Here is a 27,105-nt window from a genome sequence, read left to right as displayed (position 1 = left end):
TTATGATAATATTTATTTACATATGAAAACTATAAATACGATGATAATATAGATTGAAAACATTTGTTACATGAAACGCCAAAATACCAATGCAAATATATTTATTTATCCTGTGTTGTATCCTCATTTATAACATTATTACACAAAGACAATATATAAAAAGAGGTGGTCCCAAATACCCACCATACAGAAATTATTTTCATGTGTCTTTTTCTCTTGTAAGAAAAATAGAAAAAATATTGAAGACCACTATTACCACTAACTTTTCGTTCTCTGTAATCTGAGCTTACGTAATCTTTATTTTTCTCAACCAATACGCTTTTCATTTGACTATACTATTTGAAATGTTTGTTCCACAGTTTCTAGCTGATTCATTGGCTCTTTCACAGTTACTATTAGCTCATCAGCTGGTTAGTTTGTTTTTGGATTATCGAATGATGTACTTGCTAATAAGCCGATATACAGCACATTTGCATGTGTCATAAACAAAACAAAAACATGGTAATATCATATATACACATTATTTTATGAAAGCCCGTGTATAAAACGGAAAGAAAGGAGAGACTGTGTCCTAATATACAAATAAAGAGTCATATGCTAAGACCGATATATTCATGACTTTTCTTGATGCAGATATATACGGTCTGGCATTAATATATTAATAGGTTTCTTGTTCCCATAAAAATATTTATGACTGTACACAATTATGTTGATATATAGCTCGAATCTAAATGCTGTAGATAAATAGTTATGTACGAGTGCGAATTCCGCTCCAGTTACAAAATTCCAACACAAATCTTTAGTACACACTTTAAACCCTAAAGCCCTGATTGGTTGTGCACGAGGCATTTCTGCACTGTTAAACCCGGACAAATTAAACACTTAAAAGACAAACACCAAGTTTTACTTTTTCAATCAGAAGTGCTGGAAACGGTAACTCCCAGTGATTTGAGCTAATAAGATGTCAGCTGTATATAAATGGACTCTGTTATGATTTTGTTATGATTTTATTATGATTTGCACGTCTATGTAAACTGTAAACAAGGAGAGATTGTTGTGACATATATTAATGATACATAGTCTTGTGTATTCGGGAGGGTGGGTGTTAGGGAAATAACCATGTGTCATGGTACAATGGATTACAGCAATGTAGTCGGCTAAAGAGACATTTCTTGGGACTCACCACGCGTTATTCATATTCTGACGCGTTAATTGGAGCCGTTTATAGATATGACGTTGAAGGTGTGGGGGTTTTACGGCATGTTTTTAAAAAAAAAAAGAATAAGGCTGCAGTCATTGAAAGCAGTACCTACATTTCGCAATAGCCTGTATTAAATGGAAGCAGGGTGTCACACATAGCTCCAGCCCACGCAAGCCTTCATGAAAGATATTTTATAGTACCTGGATGGGCGGTAGTTGGGCGTGGACAAACGTGGCAATGCGATCTTCTAGACTGGCCTTAACGCTATTAATATTTTTTAATATAATATTTCAATGTTTTCTTTTTATTTCATTAATAAAAACCATTGCTCCTCCATGTTCCCTCGCGTATCCAATGTAAGTATAACACGGTTAGGGGGAAAAGAAAATAGGTGGATTTCTGAAATTAATCCTCTGTCTGAAAAACTTAAGCTCATTTCCTCGTTTTGCTTCCACAGTTTAATGTAGTTTGTGGCATGTAACTAGGTGCAGATTACTGCACTGTTATTTATGAAAGAGGGCATTGGAGCGGAAACCAAACACGACTGATTTTACTAGCGCCTATTGTGCTGAAATAGACTATAGCTTTACCTGGCGCTGTGCTATTCAGGTGATCGCAATACTTGCCTGACAGGTTTCTGTGTACTGCCGGTTCAGAGTGCTGCCATTCCAGCGTGTCCTTGCTTTAACGCTCACGACCAGACTCGTATCTGCCCAGCTCCAGACCTTGACGCGATATCCAAACTATTCTTGGCCGCGTCCACACACACCGCTAGGAGGACATTCTTAGCACCCCAGTTATCGGAAGGAAAGGAACGTTAGCAGGAAGGTTAACACACCTTATCCCCAGGTAAGCTTAATGATAGGACAAGAGTATTCCGTTACAATACTGTATATGACATTCGGTAGTGATAAATCAGATCAAATCAGCCTGTGCAGAAAAAATGAATGTTATATCCATGTATAGGCAAGATATATCCAAGATGGCCCCGCCTTTTTTTTCTCCTGTACATGGGACATGTCAACATAGGTATTAATATATATGCGGGCGTGTGTGCTACAGGTATGTATAGGAACCAAATACAGTGCAACACTGGCGAATGTCCTAGTGCGGAATAACAAGCTTTGTGTTTTATAATACTGTACAGAATATGACTTGAAGTAAAATTTTGATTTATTACGTAAAGTGCTAATTTGCTCAGCGAGAAATACAGATCTATGCATGATTATGATTCCAGATTGTATTCAGACTTGATACATTGCAACGTTTATGCCACGATAAACGAAAATTAACAGACAGAATCGAATAGTAATATCGGGGCGTTCGATGGAATCGCGTAACTCGTGTACACAAAAGACAAACGTTCACCGCTAATTGTTACATTAGTGGACATTCCTTCAAGAATTCATCGTTCTCAGCCCTCCCAAATTTTGTCTTCTTCCCGAATAGCCAGTAAATCCTGATAATCTGCCTTAGCAAAAAACATGTGCCTTCATGATAGGTCTTCACAAAAGCTCAGTGCTTGCAGTTCGTTCTGCAGCTTCCTGTTAGAAGATAAAAACTGTCTTAGTATTAGCCATATATCCCTTAAGGCGCTACTCCATCATTTACTCAGCATTCGGCGTCCTTAGAACAAAGAAGGGGTACACACACCTACTTTACTACAAGCAAAGTGTGCTTCAAAGGACCTTTGCTTATACCCTATATTATACTCCACCCTGTTATACGTTATACATAACGGATAATACAATTTGGGTAAATCGCCCAATCAAAAATTACTGTAATATATCATTCTTAAAATATCAGAAATCTTGCCATGATTACCGTATTGTGTTTTCTAACAAATTTGTGATTCTCATAAGCGTTTAAGCAGAAGTTTGATAGTTAAGATTTTCCAAATCCCTGCAAGTAGGCTGTAAACAGCTGTGCGAGTTTGTTTGTACAATTATTGATTTAACAGTATTAGAGCACACGAACCGCGGCTCCCAGCTACAGCGATATTCAGATGTATTATACAGTGGTAAACTATACAGCTTACATTCATAACAGCCAGTGATTACATAATTTGCTTCCCCTGCATCAACAATTTGAAAATCAACTACTGATACTCAAATAAGATTGATCGAAGCTGACACATTCGTGGTGGAGTGGCTCAAGATAGAGGAAGCTGTACAAGATCTTCCAAGTTCCTGCGTGTTACAATGCAAACATTCCTAATCCTACAGTTTGATATGCCTTAACATATGTCATTTAAGCGGAACTCGGAAGAAATCGCGAAGAATCTTTGCAAAGTTCTAACTCAAAATGTATACGCATTCAGTATTCAGTGCATTTTTTTTTTACATTGTAAACCATCTAGGATGTTTCAGGTAAACTCCTTCAGTCTTTCGTCCCAACTAAAACTAGATTAATAACCAACATTTCGTGTGACTCACCTCAGGTATGCATTGTAACACTTTGCTTAGACCTATACGTACATAACACAAATGCTGTATTTTTTATATGGCGCACACATAGCTCCAAGCACGTAGAGGTACTCTCCGTGGCGGCAAAGATATATTCACCTTCAGCACATTATGCAACAGACACCGTACCTGGCTCAAAACAAAATAAGCATATATACACATGGAGTCAGGTCTGAGGATGTATTGCGGGTAAACAAAAACCTGCTCATTATTATATTCAACCCATTATGATGGTTTGGGGACATCTGTCGTTGTTGTTGTTTTCTACAGTACCTGCCTGCTGTCAATGCATGGGTTAGCTTTGCGATAGACTAATAGACATGTGACCTTCTATTTGCTTTCCTTTCGCCAAATTTACATCCTAACCCATATAGGCGGTTAGCTGTTATGTATAACTGATGCCATATATAATTGTTGCAGATCATGGTTTGTTTGTTTGTGTGTAGGGTTATGTCGTACAAACTACATGCAAACATAAAGCTACTCTGTCTTAGATGAGAAATGTCTACGATTGCATGTCCTGTTTTAAAATTTACGCGCATTTTTGAGCTATCAAAGTTTTAACTAGGCGTATATCATTTGACGGTTTATGTAAGGTATTCGTTTAAAAGACAATCTGTTTTCAATGGCGCGTACGAAATAGGAAGGATTTTCATGCATTAAGCTACATGTTCGAATATTCTGGCAATTTTACCACTCAGTGATCAGTTGGTGGCAGCTATATACATGTAGGTATCAAGCTATACTCTTCAGTGCCCATCCATCACAAAGATCCAGTGTAAAGAACGCCCTATAGCTGTTGCCATTTTGCCGGATGTAGGCCTATATAGAGGGCGCCGTGACAATTTGCGTAACTATTGTATCCCGTGTAGCAGTATTCAGTGTAAGACGTTCTCGCTAACACATGCACAAAGATCCGTCTGTGCATCAATACAACTGGACAGACACATTAATCTCACCAGAGTCATAATACCGTGACGACTCCAGTCGATCTGCTATTGTCAAGTTATGTCATGTTGGCTGCCGCACAATTTTCAGGACACATGTATATATACACGCACATGTGCACACTAACCACAGCCCAGTCCTCAAAATATCACCATGGCTAGATTCTGTCCTGATAACGCAAACTGGTTAATGCTGTGTTTCTGATTAAATATTTGACATTTATCAAGTCAGCGTGTGTGGTAAAATTCCCATACCCACGTACATAGTTATACGTGTATCCTTTAGCTGATTTCCACACGTCGGTATGAGCACATTAGTTCTTATGAGATTTGGTGTAATAGGGACAGTGTGTCGAGGTGTTGTGTTTGTTCCACACCCGTTGCTGTATGAATTACCTGTGATGCGAGATGATGTTTTTGACATACCTGTATAACAAGGCCTTTGGCCAATAGGCCAATGACCAAGGTATGGTCATTCTATATAGGTCTATGAGTGTATGAAACCAGGGGAAGTGCTTTGGCAGGCTATGGAAGGAGCAATGCGATCACAGTGATTTGTATAGCCGTGAGCTGACTGCTGGCAAGGGCATATCCCTCCAATCCCTCCAAGGACTGCATATGGGTTAGGGCACACACCTTATATTGACCCACAAATCCGTCATACCTCACTGCGAAGACGTGCCCCTGTTTCTAACTCCACCGCCTCTGAAAAAGTGAATTCAACGAACACAAACGTTGCCCCACTTGTCGGGGTCACATGAAATTACCTGGCACTACGTTCGCCCTGTGAGGTGTAGGCCTTTATGTAATCGTGGCCCACTTTACACAGAACATTGCTCTAAACTACCTGCATGAACTTATAGTATCGGTCAGGGATAGATTGGTGCTGTGAGAAAGACGATTGGAGCAAATAGTTCAACCAGGGACATTTATTATTGATAATAATAAACCCTGTTTCGAGGCTTCCATTATGATCCCCAAGACATTTATTAAATGCATTGACCTTTTTCTATGGAAGACGAATCTCCTGTAGTATAATACAGGTGACTACAAATACCTGTCGTCAGTCATACATTGCAAAAGACCATCAATACATCTGGTGCTGACATGCAATTACAAGATGTTTTGAATAGAACAATTTATTTATTGGTATATGTTCTGTAATTTGTCCTTCATATCGCGATAACGACTTCTTATGCTTATATATTGGTGACATTCGCCAGTCCTGTTTATGTATTCTTTTCCGAGGACAATCGTAGGTCGTTAGTGGGACAGGTTCCCTTTGAGCGCCCTAATATCACCTTAACTGACAGAAGGATTAAAATACACTATATATGTTCATGCGTGGACAGACAGTCAGAGAAGTTATTTATGAAATAAGTATACTGATCCCATTGTCTTGGGTTCAGTGCATATCAATAATTATACTTGACAAGCAATGCCCTCCGGGCATCACAGCGTTATAAAGAGAGTGATGATCCTCTCAAAAAATAACATAATGAAAAGCTTTTAGAAAAAGGTCGGTTTGACGATGGCTTTTAACGTGTTGGTCGCTCCGTAGGTGTCATTCATACAGATACTGTTAAGAATTAAGTGTTGCTGGTGACGGTCAGTGTCCAGAAGGTATATTTATAAAGTTCGTGACGTGGTCAAATCTTGGGCAAAAAGACCTCATTCAGTTTTCTTCACCATCTGTGGATACTGGGTACCGGTATTGTTTTCTCACACGTGCACTGTATAGTACAAGTTTCAGAGCTTTCAAACGGCCAGTATATTTGAAACTGTCTAAGTTTCAGAGCTGTCGCATAAATACTATACGGCATAAGATAAGTTTCAGAGCTGTCACACGTATACTGTATAAAACAGGATTCAGAGCTGTCACACGTATATATCGGTATAAGACAAGTATCAGAGCGGTCACACGTTAACTGAGACAAGGTTCAGAGATTTCACACGGCCTATACTGTCTAAGGCAAGCTTCAGCTGTCACATAAATACTCTACAGCATGAGAAAAGTTTCAGAGCTGCTACACGTACTTTGTATTAGACAAGTTTCAGAGCTGTCACACGTATAGTGTATAAGGCACAGGATTCACAGCTCTCAGAAGTATACTGTATGAGACAGTTTCAGAGCTGTGACATGTATACTGTATAAGACAGGATTCAGAACTGTGACACGTATACTGTATAAGACAGGATTCAGAGCTGTCACACGTATACTGTATAAAACAGGATTCAGAGCTGTCACACGTATATATCGGTATAAGACAAGTATCAGAGCGGTCACACGTTAACTGAGACAAGGTTCAGAGATTTCACACGGCCTATACTGTCTAAGGCAAGCTTCAGCTGTCACATAAATACTCTACAGCATGAGAAAAGTTTCAGAGCTGCTACACGTACTTTGTATTAGACAAGTTTCAGAGCTGTCACACGTATAGTGTATAAGGCACAGGATTCACAGCTCTCAGAAGTATACTGTATGAGACAGTTTCAGAGCTGTGACATGTATACTGTATAAGACAGGATTCAGAGCTGTGACACGTATACTGTATAAGACAGGATTCAGAGCTGTGACACGTATACTGTATAAGACAGGATTCAGAGCTTTCACACGTATGACAGGATTCAGAGCTCTCACACGTATACTGTATGGGACAATTTCAGAGCTGTCACACGTTTTCTGTATAAAACAAGTTGCAGATCTGTCACGCGGCGTGCACACATATACCTTTTATAGCGGGACAACTTTCAGAGCTTCAAATGCACGCAAACACGTACAGAGCTATCACATGCTAAATGTTGCATAGTACTGCAGTTTCGGATGAGCCCGTTATCGATTTCGGTTAGCAACGAAAACATATTGAAAATGAAACTTTTAGTTACGTAAAAAATGTTTTTTTTTTCAATGATGAATCCCCATCCCCGCCAAATAAATTCGCTGAGGTCAGGTGACACTTCAAACCATCACTGGTTTTTTTTTCACTTCCGGACAATGGAAATGTCAGGATGTCAGCTAGGTATTTTGGATTCTTTTCAACACTGCATACTTAGTTACACGACACAAGGTCTAGGTTTGTAGCTTAAATACAAATATAGAGGAGGGTATATATATATATATATATATATATATATATATATATATATATATATATATATATATATATACTTTACAGAGTATATTTGTGTATACTTTACACTTATATATATATATATATATATATATATATATATATATATATATATATATATATATATATATATATATATTATTCTGTGAAATTCTAATTGTACATGGGTGGCCTTCACGAAAGACGTTTGGTTTCCTTGTCGGTTTTTACCGACCTTTATATCTTGCCCGAAAGGTATATCGACTTCAGCACTGCACTTCATATGCTAAGGTCACGCTCACTGGAGCTGTGCGAAAGCAGGGTGGATTTATGAATACGTAAATACAGAGAGAATCTATTAAGCTCTGCCTTACATTGAATATAACTGGTGAGTTCGTCGCAGTACTCGTAAACCGCGTCACGCATGGATGACGCTGGCGTTCTTCCCAGTGCACCAGAGAAGTAGGTTGGTGTGGTACCACTATACTGCATGGACTCTGATGTGCTCCGCTGAGAAAACCGGAGGGAGGAAGTGATGCGAGGATTTTCCGCAAAAACTCGGTGTGATCATTCGATCGTGAAACGCCCATTGTGTATAGTATAAGACGCGTCATAGTGATTCACCTCATTGTCGAGTAGAGTATTGGTCAGGCGCGGACCATTAACTGCCAACCCACAAAGAGTTGATATCTGTAAAGCTACTTCTTGAATCCACTGTACTGGAGTGTATGTAGGCTACAGAAAAAGACGAAGCAAAGGTAGGGCTATATGTATGTGTGATAGACTGCATAAATCTATATAGAGATTCATAAGACAGTTCAACCGATTAACGTATATAGCTAAGGCTATGTTTGGTATCCGTTAAACAGACTGTATTAACATACTTTTATAGATTTTTGGCACTCAAATGGCAGTGGGTTGAGCCTTGTGATGAGTTTAGTTTGAAAGACCTGACCGGTCTATTGACACGGTGAGAGGCACTATATGGAGACAATCATGCAAGCGACACACACTGCGGTTTTCTCGGAGCGTGAAGTTTTGGGGTAGCAGTTTTGAGTTAGAGAGCAGGTTAAGGCATATATATGTACTTAACTAGGTTTCAGAGTGACCTCACCGGGTTTTGGTGAGAGCTGGAGCTTAACCTTCAAGTGCATCCAAGATGCATACATGTTTTTTTCTCTCCCAAACATTGCAACTCAACCGTTATAGATATCATTACAACTATAAAAGGTGGACGACTTTTATTTTAGTGCCTTACAGTTTTCGTCTCCATGACTCACTCATGCTGAGTAGAACCAGTCTTTGAACGATAACAGTCAGCCAGTTTGGTCTGGCACAAACATGCCTTACTATAGTTTGGTATATATCACCCGAGTTTGGCTGGATACGTATATGGATGTTCCTACTGTAACTGTCCATGCCCCTTGAGAACAAGCTAAAATGAAGCTTCCAGCGCACCCTGATATCAATCAGTCTCATTGGCGCGGAGACCTGATCGTCTGTATACTACACCCCTTTGAATACGTGCCAGAGGCCGGTTTCCCCAGTGTAGGAAATTGGTATGATAGCTCCAATAAGGGGAGAGGCTCTGCAAGCAGCAATTGACGGGTGATCATTGTTACAAGCCAGGGCATTTCCATGTAGTAGGCCTAAACACTTGTTCCACTGCACTTTTGACGTTGTGCTCAATTATACTACTGAGGACCCTTGTGTATGTTGAGATCAATAAAGTTGCGTTAGTGTTAGAAAGGTATTAGTCAGAACAGAATGGCAGGCGCTTTTTTTTTTGGTAATCGTTTATGTCTGCTCTGCATCTTCTATATCGTGTATTCTAACAAGATGGTTGGCATAATTATTGAGGAAAAAAGGGTTTGGGAATTATGCAGCACGATTTCTGCATCCATATAATGTTGACATTGTATGCCTGGTATTTCTCGTACAGTTGCTTGCGTTAAGCTCGTCGTTATCAAATCCAGTCTGTATGATGGACTGTCGAGAAAACTCTTTACGAGAAGTGAACCGTACGTGGCTATTGTTTTTCGCTTCTTGCCCTCCATTACACAGTGTCATGTGGCCTTATACCCACTGCGTTGTGTGGTCAGAAAGCTTCATGTGTTACGTGCCTTGTGCTTTTTGACGTATTAGCGATGATTTGTTATTTGACAGAGAGTCGCCTCATACATATAGGGCGAGTATTGAACTGTTGTCCAGCCTTCCAGACAACTATAGTTTGTGCCGTTGTTAACTGCTCATCGTTGTTTTGTGAGCTCCGAACTGGCTTTAGCTGGCCTATGCCCCATGCATATGGCTTCCTGGGTGTTCCCATCCCTATACATGTATACTGCACAAGTTTGAGGGCATCTCTGCTAAATAAGCTGATGCTTTTCACTGTACTATTAGGATTACTATTATATTGCGGAAAATTCTGAATGGTTTCAGAGTTTGTAATAAAGTAGACCCATGGTTTTTAAGATAGTCTCTGACAAGAGGGGGCTCCTTTGCATTTTTTCCGTTGTACATCGCTATTTCATGTCCTAGCCCTGCTGACAACGACACATTAAGTCTGTACGATCGGTGCAAGAGCTTGATTATAAGAAAAATGGTCCTTAAATTCCTTATACAATTCATTCATTCATGTTTCTTAACCAGAAGTATATTTGCAGTTGAAATCGTGCAGTGGATACCCTCGGCTTACAAACGTAATACTTTCTACCACATGACTTGCGTCCGTGCTAGTAATCCTTCGCTGACATGCTACAAATGGAGTCCCATTCCCCGTGGGTTATCCGGAAGTGTAATGAATGTTTAAATCAGTCTTCAATCTTAATACGATGCAGTCTTGTTCCAGTCCAAAACTAATGGTACGCCAGTACCCTGTAACGTAACCTACTAATACACTTTTGAACAACTAGATCCAGATTAATATTCTAAACAAACCATACCAAATAATGAAAATGACAAAATTAAAACGAAAATTACACGTAAGTCTTTTGGCATCTAAATGCATGAGCATATCACATATTATACTATTTGCCTGTACAGTTCTACTGATCAGTTTAACGTAAGAAATGTTCCACTGATCAAAGAAATACACCGAAATATTTAGGGAATGTTAGTTGAAGCCTTCTCTGCCGTTTTGGGGATGAATATTATCTATATTTTACTGTTTATGTTAGCCCATATACGTAGCACGTGCATAGTACTTCTTGTTATCTCCACACTTTCTCACTGTTTCTTATCCTTAAGCAGCCAGATCTGTATGAAAAAAATCCCACCTCTTAAATTAATTATTTGTTCAACCAGTCCTCCCAAAAGAAAGGCATTAAAACCCAAGAAGCTCATTACTGGAGAGACAAGTTCCGACTGTGCAACTTTTGCACATGTCGTTAGGAGGGAAATTCCTGTCTAGCCACCGGAGATTAACGTGAGGTTTGTGTTGTATCAGTTCTATCAATGACTCCTTGAGCAGAGGTACACCTAGCTGTACCCTTATATCTCTGCACGGGACATCGTGACCTGTGACATGTTCTGTACATTCGTGCCATCTTTCCACCATCACTTTGAGTTGACGCTCATTCAGCTTCACAGAAATATGCAAACTACCATTTTTATTATAAATCGCATTCCAAACAATACACGAAATGAATTAGCTTATACATCGATCGGTATACTAGTATAGCCTTTAAATTTGTCAATAAAATGTCACCTGTGAGAAAATTCTCAGGGAAATCGCTACAGGTATTTGCTCTACAGTGGGGTTCGGATTTCCAGTTTACCTGCAGGCCATATACTCCGCCCGGATTTTTCATAAGGCTTGGCATGATAATTAGAGTACATTAATAGGGCCGTAATTAATGTCGCACTGAAGCGTTCCAACGCCTCCGCCATGATGTGCAATGGAGCATTGCGTTGACGTACAGTGTATATATTGTCGTTCGCTTTACTAAGCATATAAATAGTCAACAAGGCGTAGTCTTTTACTGTTGGATACTTCTCCTTTATTATAGTTTATGCCATTCAAAGCTGTAAATATATAGGAATGTGACAACGGACTAATATTGCCTTGGGTGAACAAGATTGGCGGGTCCATCTGTCGCCACGCGGCATGGAGTTACTGTCAATACACCGTTTCTGTGCAATTGGAAAATTAGGCTTATGGGAATTGTTTCCAGTACAGCATAGTCTGTAAAATCGCAGTAGACACATATATTCGCTAATCACATGATCTGGTCACAGTTCACTCGATTACGTTTTTAGTGTGTTGCCTCAAGAACGGAGGTGTTACGTTACCAAGGCAATGTACTAATTAATTAATTATTGAGGGCAAGCAGTTAATGTTTCACTCCGTTATATATCAACAAATATAAATAGGCCAATAATACTGGAAAGTCTTTCACAATGCAGAAGTAAAATATTTGTCTCAATCTTTGCTCCATTTTGTGATAAATTTTTGGAATAAACCGTTACAATGGTTACGTAACTCAAGGTTTATGGGTTGTATTGACAGGGGAGACAACTTTTCCTATCTTTACAGTCGGCAGTTACCTGTGCACTGTTCCTTCATGCACCAACGACCAAAATTTCGATAAAGTAAAAGTTTATCTCCGACATTTATCGAACAGGGTTCCATTCTACTCATGGTTACTTGCCTCGTGGCCTATCGGTTGCAATCTCGTTCTACCTGCCCATGAACCTACATAAATTCCATGACAACGTGCAGTGATTTCAAGTCAAGCCTTGATGTGCAGATGATATTGCTTCTCTCTATACTTGATTTACCAGCATAAATAGAAACTCACCCTATCCACCCGTGTACCAGGTAAAATGTACCTTAATGTGATCAGAATTTAGCCAATTAACAGTCAAATTAAAGTTTCTTGTTGAACATCGCTTTAAACGTGAGAATAATTAAAAATGTTTACTTTAGGTTATAATTGACCCGCATACTGAGATGGATGTCAGTCTTAGTGGTCAGGAAAACGTCATATAACGTACTAGCTGACTAATTCAGCCGCACTGCTCTGTATACCACTGGGTGTGATATGCAGATGGTGATACAGACATGCATACAAATTAAACAGAAGACGACTTATTAACTTTCTGCCAATGCAATTGTGGATGTTGACATCAACTTAGTGAGTAGTTAATCTATCTGCTAATGACGTCACGTGAATAATCAATTGGGCGTGGCATTTATACCTGCGCCAGGTACATCTGAAAAGTGCTTGTTTGAACCATTGTTATCAAGCTGTTGAAGAGCCAGTCCAAAGTTTAGCGAGTGTTATCCTAGTATATGTATATCTATCTGCAATGTTACTGACCAGTACAGGTATTATATAACTTTGTACACAGACGGAAATGTACATACAGGTGATACATGGGGACATAGGGATTGCGGGTGTTATTGTGAAAAAATGGAGACAATGTATTCCTATGAATCTGGGTTATAATGCGAAGAGTGGATGCCTCTTCTATGCAATGTCTTGCGAGTATCAATGACCAGAAAACTGGTGGAATATGAGCTTCACCATGTCACTGACATTCATTGTCATTCCAGTTAAAGTATAAGTCTATGTTATACCTTCTTTAAGATTTATAAGGTCCAACCGTGTATGCTGTAGACTATTTAGCGAGAGTTAAGCTTGGATTGTACATAAGAGAATAAATGCGTTTCGAAAGATGAACATAAACTACGACATAACAGCAACATTTAAATTATTCTAAATTTCAAGTAAAGACACATGTTTTGTTTTGTTCACAGATCTCAAAAGACATATTGCGCAAACGTTGAAGAATAACCAGCAGTCATGACAGGTAAGTTGTTTTGGGCATCCTGTTGACTGACAAGAACCAGTTAACGTGGCGCTTGTACTTCAGCGTGTAGATAAATTATTCAACCATAAGTCAGAATAATATATCTAAGTATATCTATATATGTTCCAGAAGACTGAATAATATATGTATATAAGTTTATTTTTTGAGCCATGTACTTCAAGGTGGCAACTTTCATGAATAAAAGATAATGGCGATGGTGACAGGAACTAACACGGTGCTAACAGATATAAACCCATTGGAAGTGTGGAAAACCCAGTGTGCTATATCTTAAATGGTGTAATGTGACAGCAAGCCCACACATGCTGTATTTTTAAAGAAATTCTCTAGAAAGAGGTACATTTTATGAGTAATCAAGTTAAGTATCTCCCGTAAAATACCCATGGCCTGCCTCACTGCAGGATGAGAACAGAAAACTCGTCCTAGATCGTTGTACCATGCCATTGAGCGTCCCCCTCACCTGCTCCATGTTGACCTTCATGTTCGAACAACCCTGTACCTTCGCATCGACTACGCGGAAAGAATATATAACGTATAGCCTTTATGGATGGGTATATTTGCCCAACATGAGTAAATGTATATTTTGCCTTCTAGCATGCAGCTGTGGAAATATACTGCGTTGTATATATACATACACAAAGTGAGAGGTCTCTGCTCGATTTACTCCTAGGGTCTTATGTATGTACATATACACACATCAGAAGGAATAAACGACAGTTTGACGCAGCTCTACAAAGAATAGATTATGTGACTCCAATACATAGATGACTATGTCCGTGCATGAGCCAGAGGCTAAAAGTGATATACTGTGTTTCAATATATAAGGAGGAACTAAATAATGCAGACCTGTGATGAGGCACTTTCAGGCATATCACATGCTGAATTAAGAATGTTTTCATAACGTATTTCTCCATTATACAACGTATGCGGCTCTTTTTTATATCCGTATTAGAACGCATTGACTGAGCTGGACTGTCATGTCCTCCTGGCTATGATTCGGCTTCATTAGTGATTCATATCTATAGTTCTGTGATTCTGTTCTTATAATTACTCTATATCACTCAAAAAATTAATGTATTAATTTTAACCGGATGTCTGTTGTCTGAGTGATGGTAGAATGTATTCTGTCATTATAACATAATACTCTGTCATATTCAACATACTATCCTGTTAGTTTAATAGAATCTTTATGTTAATAGAATATGTGTGTTATATTTAACAGAATAATTGGTTGCAATAACAGGATACATTATAGCATCACTCACACAACAGATTTTCTGTTTTAAAATTAAGAGATTAATGTTTTGGAATGTAAAAGAATAAATGGCTACACACAATATATATATTTTAGACTTTTGTAAAGGAAGCATGAGCACGTTATCATTTGTATATAGGCTGCAAATGCAACAAATTCATAGATGGACACATATTACTGAGCCCTTAAATTGTTTTACACGATATTTAAGGGTAACAGCGAGTTCTGTCAATTACATAAATGGCGATGTAAATGGCCAGTTTGTAAACACGTTTTATGTCTTACATGTATCAACATCATTCATTGCAGAACAATGTAAATCATGTGATCATCTCTCAGCTGGATAGCTATATGTATATACCAGCCTGTGGAATGTGAATGGAAGAATGCCTTGGCAAAATAAGCGGCACATGTTTGTCAAGGAATACATTTCCTTGAAGTATTTCTTAGTGTAATGGTTAAGATAGATTAACGTTACATTTTGTCGTCTTTTATATGGGCTAGATGTACTTGGGGAATTAATGCAGAGGCCCATATATACAGTTACTTTGCACAGTGTGTCAAACTATACATTCACTTTAAACTTATATCTAATTAGAATTTTTAAAAAAGCCGCACGCATGGGTTGGTTCCCCAATCTGCACGGTGATCTATATGATAAGCTTGAGAAATTCCGTCACATCTCTCTGCATCTAACCCACTAGACGAACACATTTCCTCCCTATATAAACAGCATTTTATTGTGCCCTTTCACCAACACCGGCGTTATCTTACTGATCAAATCTCATATTTACCGCAGTGATAACAGGTTAGCAAATATGTAGTGGATGTTGAGAAAATTAAATGTTCATTTCTTTATATTTTTTCTCCCCATACGAAAGTACGTGAATTCTGTTAGTACACACGGCGGTATACTGTATTTCATGCATGGTGTGTATGTGTGCAATCCTATCTTTTAACTTCCATATATGGTTAGGTTCAGATAGCTTCCTGGTGTTTCTGTGTATGCTCTTCATTCGTTAGTAAAGCGTAAGGGCAAGTGGGTCGTTTACTTAAAAGCAAATTGACACCCCTTTTAGTTTTTCTTGAATGGCCTAGATAAAGCCGTATAACACAAAAAGCCCTGGGCAAACTGCATATTGAGGGCCACGCGAATTCCAGGATGTGATAATACATGCATTTAACACCTACACCCAAAATAGCAATACATTAGACATCTAACTAACAGTAAGTTTTTGATATGATATTACAGATCATATAATTACATCTTATAACGACATATACTTATTCAGACTACAGAAGCATGATACACGTACATATATTTTTGGTACCGAAAGACTTGAATGTCCCTTTACGATTGTTACTATTTAATTCTAACTGTAATGTCATGGCTAATGTCAGAATATTTTTATGAGTGACTGTTCTGGCCTTATGTCTATAATAATTGGATATATTTTCTCCTTTTGCAGGATTAGTTAAACAGAAGGAGTATGACTGGAAGGATTCTAATCTGGCCTTATTTGGCTCAGACACTGAAAAGAAGGTCAAGAGTGAGTATATAGTTTTATTGCATATACAATGTACATGTGCATGCCGTATAAGACCAGCTTAAAGGCGTAATTTTCTGATCTCAGGATTCGATGATAATATTTGGTGATAAAATTTGTATTCATTGGGAAGTGTGACCAACTAATTCAGTGCCAGTCAACAGTCATAGTTTGTCATCTCCCGTTGTAACTACTAATTTGTCTAAGGTTTGAAGTGTTTTCCTGGAAAGATACCACCAGATTTGTAATCTTGAATGTGTATGGGCTACTTACGTTAGACCTGCAGATGTTCACAAATCGTCCTCAAAATGACTGTCAGCTTAGTTGATGGAAGATGATTTACTTATTCAAGTATTCAGATTTATTTTATCATTTTGAAAAGTGGTAATTCGTTGGCCACATGCAATGAAACTGAACTCTATAGTATAGAAAATAAGGTTTTGCAGAGATCGTGTTTGGGTTGGTTTTTGAGTTCGCTTCAAGATATATATGATCTGTTTACAGAGGACGCTGCAGAAACTGAACCTGCGTGGCAGAAAGCAGGGAGTCGTCCTGGGCTGAAAGTCTGGAGAATTGTGGTCAGTGGTAACACATATATAAACGTCTTTTCACATTATCCTGCAACTACAGTGGAATTTAGTTACTTTAACTTGTCAATGATGTTGTTTGTAGTTTGACAAAAAGATTAAAAGTGACTGGTATTGACTAGTCAATGATGTTGTTTGTAGTTTGAGAAAAAGATTAAAAGTGACCAGTATTGACTAGTCAGCGATGTTCTTTGTAGTTTGAGAAAAAGATTAAAAGTGACTGGTATTGACTAGTCAATGATGTTGTTTGTAGTTTGACAAAAAGATTAAAAGTGACTGGTATTGACTAGTCAATGATGTTGTTTGTAGTTTGACAAAAAGATTAAAAGTGACTGGTATTGACTAGTCAATGATGTTGTTTGTAGTTTGACAAAAAGATTAAAAGTGACTAGTATTGACTAGTCAATGATGTTGTTTGTAGTTTGACAAAAAGATTAAAAGTGACTAGTATTCAGTTCTTTGATAGTATTCTAATTCATTCGCTTTTGCTTCAGAAATTCGAAGTCAAAGATTGGCCAGAGAAGGACTATGGCAAGTTCTACAGTGGTGATTCTTACATCGTGTTAAACGTAAGTTAATACATGGGTGATTTTATTCTTATTAAAGTTGGTCTACGATATATAAAGAAATAATGATTTGTAGGAAGTTAATTACCAATCAAATGAACAAAAACTTATTACTGTTGGTATGAATGGTTGATGCATTTTTACATTTTGCTAATAAGATCATTATTTATTATCAATTATTTATCATATACTTTAAAGCTAATTCTGCCATGACTGTTAGACAATGTACTGTTTTAAATGTATATGAGATTCCAGTATGCCTTTCGTTATGTGCAGACGTACCAAGAGAAAGACAGCGAGGAGCTTTTATATGATGTCCACTTTTGGATTGGAAAGTACAGCACACAGGTTACTGTCCTTCATATCATGTCCATATTCTTAGTGTAACTATAATCGCGTATACCTTACAATGGAAACGCTTTCTGTCGTTATCTTATATTCCTCCATAAATTACATCTCCCTGTGACAATGCTTTTTATCTTCAATGTTTTACTACATTATCAAACCTATATATCAAGTGCGTGTTTTATATTCGACCTATTACATACTGGATGTATAGATCAAATAAATACGTAAATATTATGCAGAGGTATTGAATGGTCATTGGATTCTCGTCTCATATTACGTAAAACGTTGACAGGACGAGTACGGCACCGCAGCATACAAAACAGTGGAGTTGGACACGTTCCTGGATGACAAGCCTGTACAACACAGAGAGGTGCAAGGGCACGAGTCTTCGCTTTTTAAAAGCTACTTCAAGTCTATAACGTATGTTGTCTTCCATACAAACTCATTACTCACCTTGTCTTTCATACACCTTAATTTGGGGATTTCTGATATTTTTAGACATCAGAACCTTATGGTTGAACAGCTGTTTGTCAAATTCAGGTTAGTAAAAGAAATATAACATTTAAAATGGTGTGTATACGTAGGTCTGGGAATTCTCGTACTTTCAGGTGTGTGCCAGTGTAGTGTCTTCCAAAATCACTTAGATTCTTTCTGTCAAAGTACATTTCTATCAGCCATATCCATACACCACCAGTCCATTTCTTTTTACGAGCTATTACTGACCGTTGTCGTTGTTGTAACCACAGCTTGATGGAAGGCGGCGCCGACTCTGGCTTCAACCACGTGAAACCCGAGGAGTATGTTCCACGTCTCTTCCACGTTAAGGGAACCAAATCCGGCGTAATATGTAAAGAGGTAAGCAAAAATTTACGTTAATTATGTGGATTCGTGTTTGACGGATCTTGTCCCACCAGGTTTATAAGTGGCACTGGGCATTGAATTCTTTATAGCTGCCATGTACATGCATCGTGTTGAAATGGTTATAAATATTCGATAAATATACGTATTTTTAAAGGTTATAAGACTTTAGAAAGTGCTCAGTCTTTTCCCATCTATATTTGATGATTAATTGTTGGGACAGTTTTATTGATTTTTTAGAACAGTGACGTAACATTGTGCAAACTAGATGACATCGAATGGCGTTTTTCAACATCATTGAAAACTGTTTAAAAATGTTCATTTTCGTTAACGGGCGGTATACGAATGTGTTTCGACACATATGACCATAGCGTACATTATTATTATTATTATTATTATTATTATTATTATTATTATTATTATATAGCAGTAATGGTATAATTATTATTTAGGAGAAGAACCGAACAGTCACATTCTGATATACATTTTCGCACAGATGTGCCATGACTTTTATTCCCGTTTGTTTCGTAGATTCCCAAGAAGAAAGAGGCCTTATCATCAGACGACGTCTTCATCCTGGATTGTGGAACTATTATCTACCAATGGAATGGAAAGAACTGCAACTGGAATGAGAAGCTAAAGGTTTTTATTAATGACTTTTCTGTCACTGTTTCTTCACCATATCTGTGGACATTCTCCTATAATCTCCGCACGTGTACTGTCCAGGATTTTCATTTTCTATGGCTACTGGAATTTTTTTAAACCTCTCGCTCAGGCGTTGGTCTGGCGCTAGTTTCAAAGTCAAAATATTCAAACTGCTGTAAAAAGACAAACAAAAAATTGGTTTATGTACATATACACGTACGTGACTGAATACATGTTTGGATAATTTTTTTCAGACACTAAGTTGTACATATAATGAAGAAAAATGAAATCATAAATGAGAAAAAGAATTAACCGCTGCTAATTGCTTCGTCGTGTGTAATACTTCATCAGTGGAACTATGTTTTGGTGCACAGGCCTGTCAAGAGATTGTGAAAATGAGGGAAGAGAGGTCTGGGAAAGCTATAAGATCAGAAACCTTGGATGAAGACGACATTGATGAAGATGTAAGTGACATGAGCTTTGTTACCTGTAAATTACTACATGAATAGCTGAAGCTTGTTACTGATTCAACACAACCAGATTTAAGTACAGTCTCAGTGTTTTTGTAGTATGAAAGGTCCACATATATGAATTAACGTTGTTACATTTGTTGTCCAGGACGAGTTCCATTCCTACTTCAATGGAGATAGCCAAGAAGTAAATGAAAACGGTACCGAGGAACAACAGAAGGAAGAGAAACAAGAAAAGCAGCTATACAGGTATATCCAATATCTGACAAAGTAATGACAGACCTGCAGTATAAAAAACTAAAACCAGGGCAGTGAGGAAGTGTGGTCATTGGCAGGATCAATATTATGTTCCAGAAGGATATATTTTGGCTCCATATGCCTACATGCATGTAAATTCAGCAACGTATAGTGCGTGTTTAGCAGTAAATCGCCTTTCTGTTTTAAATTATAGGGAAATTCTTATTCTTATCTACGACTTCTGTTTCGTCCAAATTACAGGTTATCAGACAATGGTGGTCAGTGCGAGTTCTCTCTGGAGAAGACCGGACGTATTAACCGCACCGACTTTGAAAGCAAGGTAAGTTACAAAATATGTGCACTTATTTTTATTTTGGGTTTGGATTAGATCAATGTTTTTATTTTTGAAGATTACCGTCAACCAACGTGATGGTACAGAAATTTGGCTTTTTCGTTACTAACATTAGGCATTTAATTTTCAGGATGTGTTTCTACTGGACACACAGAGCGAGCTCATTGTTTGGATCGGAAAGTCAGCATCAAAAGACGAACAGAAGAACGCCATGTCATACGCACATGTAAGTTACCCATAATCAAGCACTGCAACCTGACTCTCCGTCACTGATTTCTCAAGAATATGCACATATGTCTGAGCACAGTTAACCTTTAGTATTTAACAAACCAATTATTACCTTTTGAAAGAAGCAATGGTGAACGGCTTCTTGTGTAGTTACACGCTTTGTATTTAAGGAGACTTGTAAGGAACAAGACTTCATGTCAAGACGTTAATGGATGGATACTCTGCATCCGATGTCTCACCACCTCTTCTCGTCTCGTTTTATTCCGATGAAAGCAAGTTTACGTCATGACGTCACAAAATTATTAAACATTTGTAGCATTTTTGTGAGACATCTGGTTGGCCTGTTTGCAACAATATTGATTATAATTTGCGAAAAGTCTGTTCTTGATTGACAGTACGGAAAGGTCTTTTTGCCATTTATGTGTCGAAGATCGGTCGTTCATTTTCGGCTCACCAGTTTCCTTAAACCAACAACCTAACCACCGTCTTATAAACTGAAAATACCAATCAACAAGGCACTCAGTCAAATGGATAAGTAAATCCAATGCATTTTATCATTCTGAGATCATTATTAATAATTGTACTTGGATTTTTAGATGTATCTGCAGTCCAGTCCCCACCCGTTGATCCCAGTTGCCTGCCTAAGAGAGGGGATGAAATCGCGTCAATTCGAACTTGCCGTCCCAGCTTAAAGAGTACAAATGACATTCGGTTCTTGCCCCTTCGATCGAAATAGGAAGAGACAACTTGCAGATAAAAGCTATTACCATTGCCTGCAATGGCGACGTGAGAGTGGCGTGTACAGAAATCAGTTTACATTCAGACTGTATATACATATATAAACTACATGCATATATACATAATGTCATCGGGTAGCCGGTATGTATAATTGTTAGTATCTCTAATATGTGTTCTTTGAAGCTTTTGTTGTGAACAGACCAAACTTAGGTACTATAAATATATATCTAATCTAGAGGTGCTGCTAGCTACACTGTAAATGGCATATCATATATTCATTAAGTGTTTCAAAGGGTTACACATTCGTGTGATTCCTGCCTAATAGACGTGCGTCCCTAGACCACATTTTGGTTCAAATATCATAATGGAATCTAAACTAGTGTATGTAGTGCCAGATAGTCAGGACCTGAATTAGAATTAGTTTCAACGATGTTTTTTGTGAATATGGTGGATTTACGGTATTAACGAGGTGTACACAGCGCAATAGACCGGTTGCAGATTAAGGGCTGATGATGTATGAAAACTGAGGTGAAAAATTATTGATAAATTAACATTAATAATGATATTCTCATAATCTCGCTTTGGTGTAGGTGATAACCAGCTTCAAACAATAAAATAAAAACCTTATAATCAGAAAATCTTCTGATGTGAATTATACATTGTGATACTTTTATTATAAAGATTGTTAAATCGCAACGCTTCATGCATGCATAACTCTCTATGTTTTAGATAATCATACTTTCATTTCTCTGTGTCGGCTATTCATAATGTGTTAAAGAGAACGATGTCTGCAAAACAAAGCACAGGGGTAATTATTTAGTCTTCATATATGTGTATCTTATAAATATTATGGCTTATATACAATGTCTCGCAATTTTGCTTTGGTTATATTTAAAGTTGGAGTCATAAAATCTCCCAACGCTTTGACTGCATTGCTCAATGTGTAAAAACAGATTTTTTTTAAAGTTTAGCAAAAACACTTATTTTTAACATTTTATTTGAGTACATGCATGTATTGCCATGATTGTCAGCTGAGCGTATAAGGATGGTTTGAGATACAAACACATAAGCACAATTGGTAGGACAACCATGTATTGATCCTTTTTTTTTCTTTTAGTAAATTTTCTTATTTTTAACTATAGATACGACTATGCCTTTATGTCATTACAATTTTACATCAACTAGTATCCATCTACGGTATTGTCAGTATCGCATAGCTCAAAAACAGGCACGAATCTCTCGTTGATTTTTTTTGTAAGTAGACGCATCCATAATTTTGTATAGCTTTATATAAAAAATCTGTAAATAAAAGGTGATAACATGTGACCATGGTAATGCGGAGAAGTTGTCTTTTTTTACAAAGTTAAGTTTGACAAATATGCTTAATTAGTAAAACCTGTATCGATATCCAATGGATTCTCAATAGTATACATTGTTGAATACAGCTGTTGTCCAAAGTAGAAACCACTGGCAATGGATAGGCATGAACAAAAACCGAACATAAAGTCTTTATATAAAGGTTTAAAAGATTTCATGTTATATAACTTTTATCAGTTAGCAATTTATCCATACATGATTATCTGAGCTACAATCTTTATTTTTCCGTATTGTTCTCATAGACAGAATTATTTAGTAACCTTTATCCGTATATCTTTTGCTTTCATTGTTCGTATATACTACGACAGTGTAATACAACGTTGACATGTTATACTGTATTGAAAATTTTGTTAAAAGTTACAACCGTCAGAAGTATATTCATTTCAGCACAAACACATTTGTATCCCTGGTTATAGATCTTATGAAGGTATAGGTAATAACCAGTTCTACCAGAGACATGTATACATACATACATCTGGATGACGTAGAGTCTCTCCTATACAGAAACCATAATAAATGGAATAGGTTATGTATTGATTGATCCAATGCAATTGCTGTTAACATCTGTCTGTTCATTGTAACACGTTATATACTGTACCACATGCATAACTCTTGTGCAGTCGCATTATACAAGAATAAAAAGTCTGTTTTTAATATACAAAATGATGGTATTGGTGTTTTTCTCTGTTATTGTTGTATGAAGTTATGATTGAAATGATCACTTTTTCACTTATGCTAATCAAGATGGATTTGCATAATGATCCAAATCGTGAGTTTGAGCCTCAATCGAGTCAGTACTTTCGCAGGTCTAGTTTCACTCTTCCCATACATGCTAGTCCTGGCAGTTATAATCAAAGTCCTCCTGAACCACTCAGTGCTGATCAGCAAGAAATATATAATTCTGTGATGGTTCGCGATTTGTATAACTGAGATTGCTCTGACATCAGGTTTGGCCAAAATTTTGTTCGGCAATGGATGGCCACACACCAACGTCAGACTGCCTTCCATAAAGCGCTATGCAATTACCTCCCCTTGTCAAATATGTCGGAGCTGTCATTACAGCGGGCGGCGTTGCGCCGTTGATAACAAAGAATTTCGGTCCACGTAGCGCTGGAAAGAACTACTTGTGATAAATCGACAGACGAAAAGAGAAGGAACACAAGCGTCTGCAAACTTCTTGCCGTAAGTTGGTTTGGGTCCATCTTTGGCTGAACAAAATTTTGCCAAACCTAAAGTCAGAGCAATCTTGGACTAATTAAAGGACCCCTTGCAACTAGATAGGAAATCCTTCACTTCGGTGCAGCAGTAAAGTGTAATTTTTTTCATGCAGAAAAACACTTCTTGCTTGAATATGGAGTACATTTACTGAAGATCATGTGTGTGAAAAACTGGAGTGATGCGATTTATAGGCCTACTTTTTGTTTCATCAAGAGGCAAAAGTAGGGTCAAAAAGAGATTTTGCTACACTAAGGCGTTTTAAGGGGTATTCCCTTCTTAATAAAAATATGATTACGTGAACCAAAATCATTTCCACATATTTGGTGTCTAGTTGTCGGCATTGGTCCAGTGGTAATATGCAAACTTTGAAATCGTCGTGTAGAATAGGTTTACCCGTTCAATTTCTATAATTCCATGCTTTTTTTTTTTAGTGTGAAACAAAGTGAGGTAATGGAGGGAAATGGGTGGGGGGGGGGGGATATTTGAACCAAACCTTTTTATATATTTATTCATATATTGTCAAGCTGGATGTTAGATAAGCTTAAATATATTATTGTATATCTATACAGATAAAATACAGTATTCTGTAAATGAAATCTCAATGCTATTTACGTCAGCTAACGGCACATCGTGTAAAGTGTAATTTCATTGAGGAAGGGGGCACCTGTTTATCAGTCTAGTTTCGTAATAAATTTCTAATAAAGACACTCTCATATGTTCACAGTATAATTCGTAAGACACAACTTGTTTCACAAACCAGCATTGGACGGAAAAGGATATTATACTGTGCATTTAACGGTCTACAGCAGACTGCTTGTTAGCAACGAATATTTTTGCTTGGCCTATTCCATTCTTTTCCAGCTTGTGTGGATCCTGTTATGACCCAAACTGTCTGTATTATAAAGAGATGGCTTGTTCGAAATACACGACAGTTTAGCCGCACAAAAAGTAACCAAAACCAGCAGATTTTATTTTACAACAATTTATTAGGTTTAACAAGAACAGATAACAAGACTTTCACAAATACTAAAGTACTTAAGTTTAACAAGAAAGGATAGCAGTATGTTATGACAGTATGACGAAATATACACAAAATTCCACAGACAGGGTCCGTGTACTAATAAGCACTGTGTACACAGGAGCACAAATTAAATATACAAGTTCAAACTGAACAAGTGCTCGGTGGAGATATAACAAAGCCAGAGGCTATAAAGACACCAAAATTCAGCACAAAAGGCCTACTAAAGTAATACACAGCGAAAGCATCCAAAACTCTCAATAATTCTCCTTTCTCCTCCTTTGACCTGCTTCCATAGGTCTTATATAGACTGGTGGAGTTTTCTAGAATAAGAATATTCTTGAACACTTGTTGTAAACAAACGGGCCCCGAACTGAGCGTATTCTGGAACATTCTAAGGCAGAGGCAGACAGCAGGCCCTGAACTCAGCATATGTAAACAGTTGCAAGCTAAATTTAGAAGCTGACAGCAGTTGTTGACAACAATCCTCAATTGGAAATTGTTCTATGGAAACGACTGTGTAGGTCTACTACAAATTTGCACATCCACAATAATATGTGTATCAGTGGTATATAATGTGTACTTTTAACATTAAAAATTAAACCATTTGTGTACTGCAGATACAGATATCTGGAGATACACAACATTGTGTAGTAATTTTACACAGTCGTTTTCAGAGAGTAGATGGATTATTTACCTCCACGGTCCTTTATGTTAGACGCTTGGTATATTTCTAAATGTCTGTTACGACGCATGTAGATTTGTTACATTCTTTTCGTAGAGGATATGATTAGTGAAAACTGTAAATGATCTCTTCAAGATTTTGAAATCGTTGATGGACCTACGCATGGATTTAGACGGCTGCTAGAGCTTATCAGCATATACCACTTATTGATATGATGCGGCTTCAAACGACGCTGTATGACATGTATTTGATGTATTTATTTATTTGATTGGTGTTTTACGCCGTACTCAAGAATATTTCACTTATACGACGGCGACCAGCATTATGGTCGGAAAAAACCGGGCACAGCCCGGGGGAAGCATGAGCTGGACTTGAACTCACAGCAACCGCATTGGTGAGAGGCTTCTGGGTCATTACGCTGCGCTAGTGTGCTAACCGACTGAGCTGTAGGACATGTACATCACGTCAACGTTTGTCACATTTATTTCGTGCCTCGGTGTTCAACGCTGTACACTCACAAATAGCGGAGGACGTTGGTCGGAGCGCAGTTACAGACCACCACCCTCTCATAATTCGGCCCATAAGTACGTGCCTGTAAGCCACAGCCAAACCAACTACACCGTACATGAATTGAAATTTCAAACCCGTCACAAAGATGGCGGTTTGCGGTGTCTTATTTTCTCGTTGAAGAACTTAGACTACGTGTCTTCAATCAATATGGGACTCAAACCATTACGTCACACATGGGAAAGATGACCCGTAAGATGACCATCACTTGATATATAGTGGTATATTTTAACAAACGCTTTCACTCTAAAAAGCGTCTATGTGCATGACACTGACTGGGGTCAGTAAATGTGATGTATATGGTTCTTTTATTTATTATATTGGTGTTTTACGCTGTAATCAAGAATATTTCCCTTATAGGAGGGCGGCTCGCATTGTGGCGGGAGGAAACTGGGACTGAGCCAGAGGGAATCCTACGTCCATCCACGGGTTGCGGACAGAACTTCCCATGTACGTTCAGAGAGGGGGCCAGGATGAGCTGTACTCAGAGCGACCGCATGCATTAATTGGTGAATCACTGGTTCCCGAATCATTGCGCCGTGCTGGCACGCTAACCACTCAGCCACGGAGTTCATGAGCTTGGTCCATCTGTATCATCATTGTATATCAAATTCCGCTTAACCCTGGGCTGCGGGCAGAAAATGTATCGCCCCCACAAGGCACATTATCAAGATACATTATATATATATATATATATATATATATATGTATATATATATATATTTGTTTGTTTCAGAAAGGATGATTCCAATTGCGATTGATTGGTAGGTCAGTGTTTAAGGTCACAGTTAAGAAATTATCAGGTATGTAAACACCGTTAATTTACACTTAGTTTTATAGATCAAGAAAACGGG

At 37.8% G+C, this 27,105-nt stretch overlaps 1 protein-coding gene across 2 annotated transcripts; it reads left to right on the top strand.

Annotated features, from left to right (window-relative positions):
• Nucleotides 1–1,879: 1,879 nt before the first annotated feature.
• LOC135469706 (gelsolin-like protein 2) lies at nt 1,880–23,426 on the top strand. 2 transcript variants are annotated; one of them, XM_064748267.1, is made up of 14 exons: nt 1,880–2,050; nt 13,485–13,537; nt 16,280–16,360; nt 16,862–16,935; nt 17,439–17,513; nt 17,787–17,858; nt 18,151–18,278; nt 18,605–18,713; nt 19,248–19,358; nt 19,736–19,825; nt 19,980–20,080; nt 20,330–20,408; nt 20,551–20,646; nt 21,245–23,426. In XM_064748267.1, the coding sequence occupies exons 2-14, from the start codon at nt 13,531–13,533 to the stop codon at nt 21,338–21,340; spliced, it is 1,119 nt and encodes a 372-aa protein (XP_064604337.1). In that variant the 5' UTR covers nt 1,880–2,050; nt 13,485–13,530; the 3' UTR covers nt 21,341–23,426. The 2 variants fall into 2 exon arrangements, with proteins under 2 accessions (XP_064604337.1, XP_064604338.1); XM_064748268.1 differs by lacking the exon at nt 1,880–2,050 and adding an exon at nt 8,466–8,481.
• Nucleotides 23,427–27,105: the final 3,679 nt, after the last annotated feature.

The sequence above is a fragment of the Liolophura sinensis genome, chromosome 7, assembly GCF_032854445.1.
Source record: "Liolophura sinensis isolate JHLJ2023 chromosome 7, CUHK_Ljap_v2, whole genome shotgun sequence".
In the NCBI taxonomy this organism is placed as follows: Eukaryota; Metazoa; Mollusca; class Polyplacophora; order Chitonida; family Chitonidae; genus Liolophura; species Liolophura sinensis.
The sequence above is the reverse complement of the archived record's forward strand: the minus strand, read 5'-3'. Positions and strand labels throughout refer to the sequence as shown.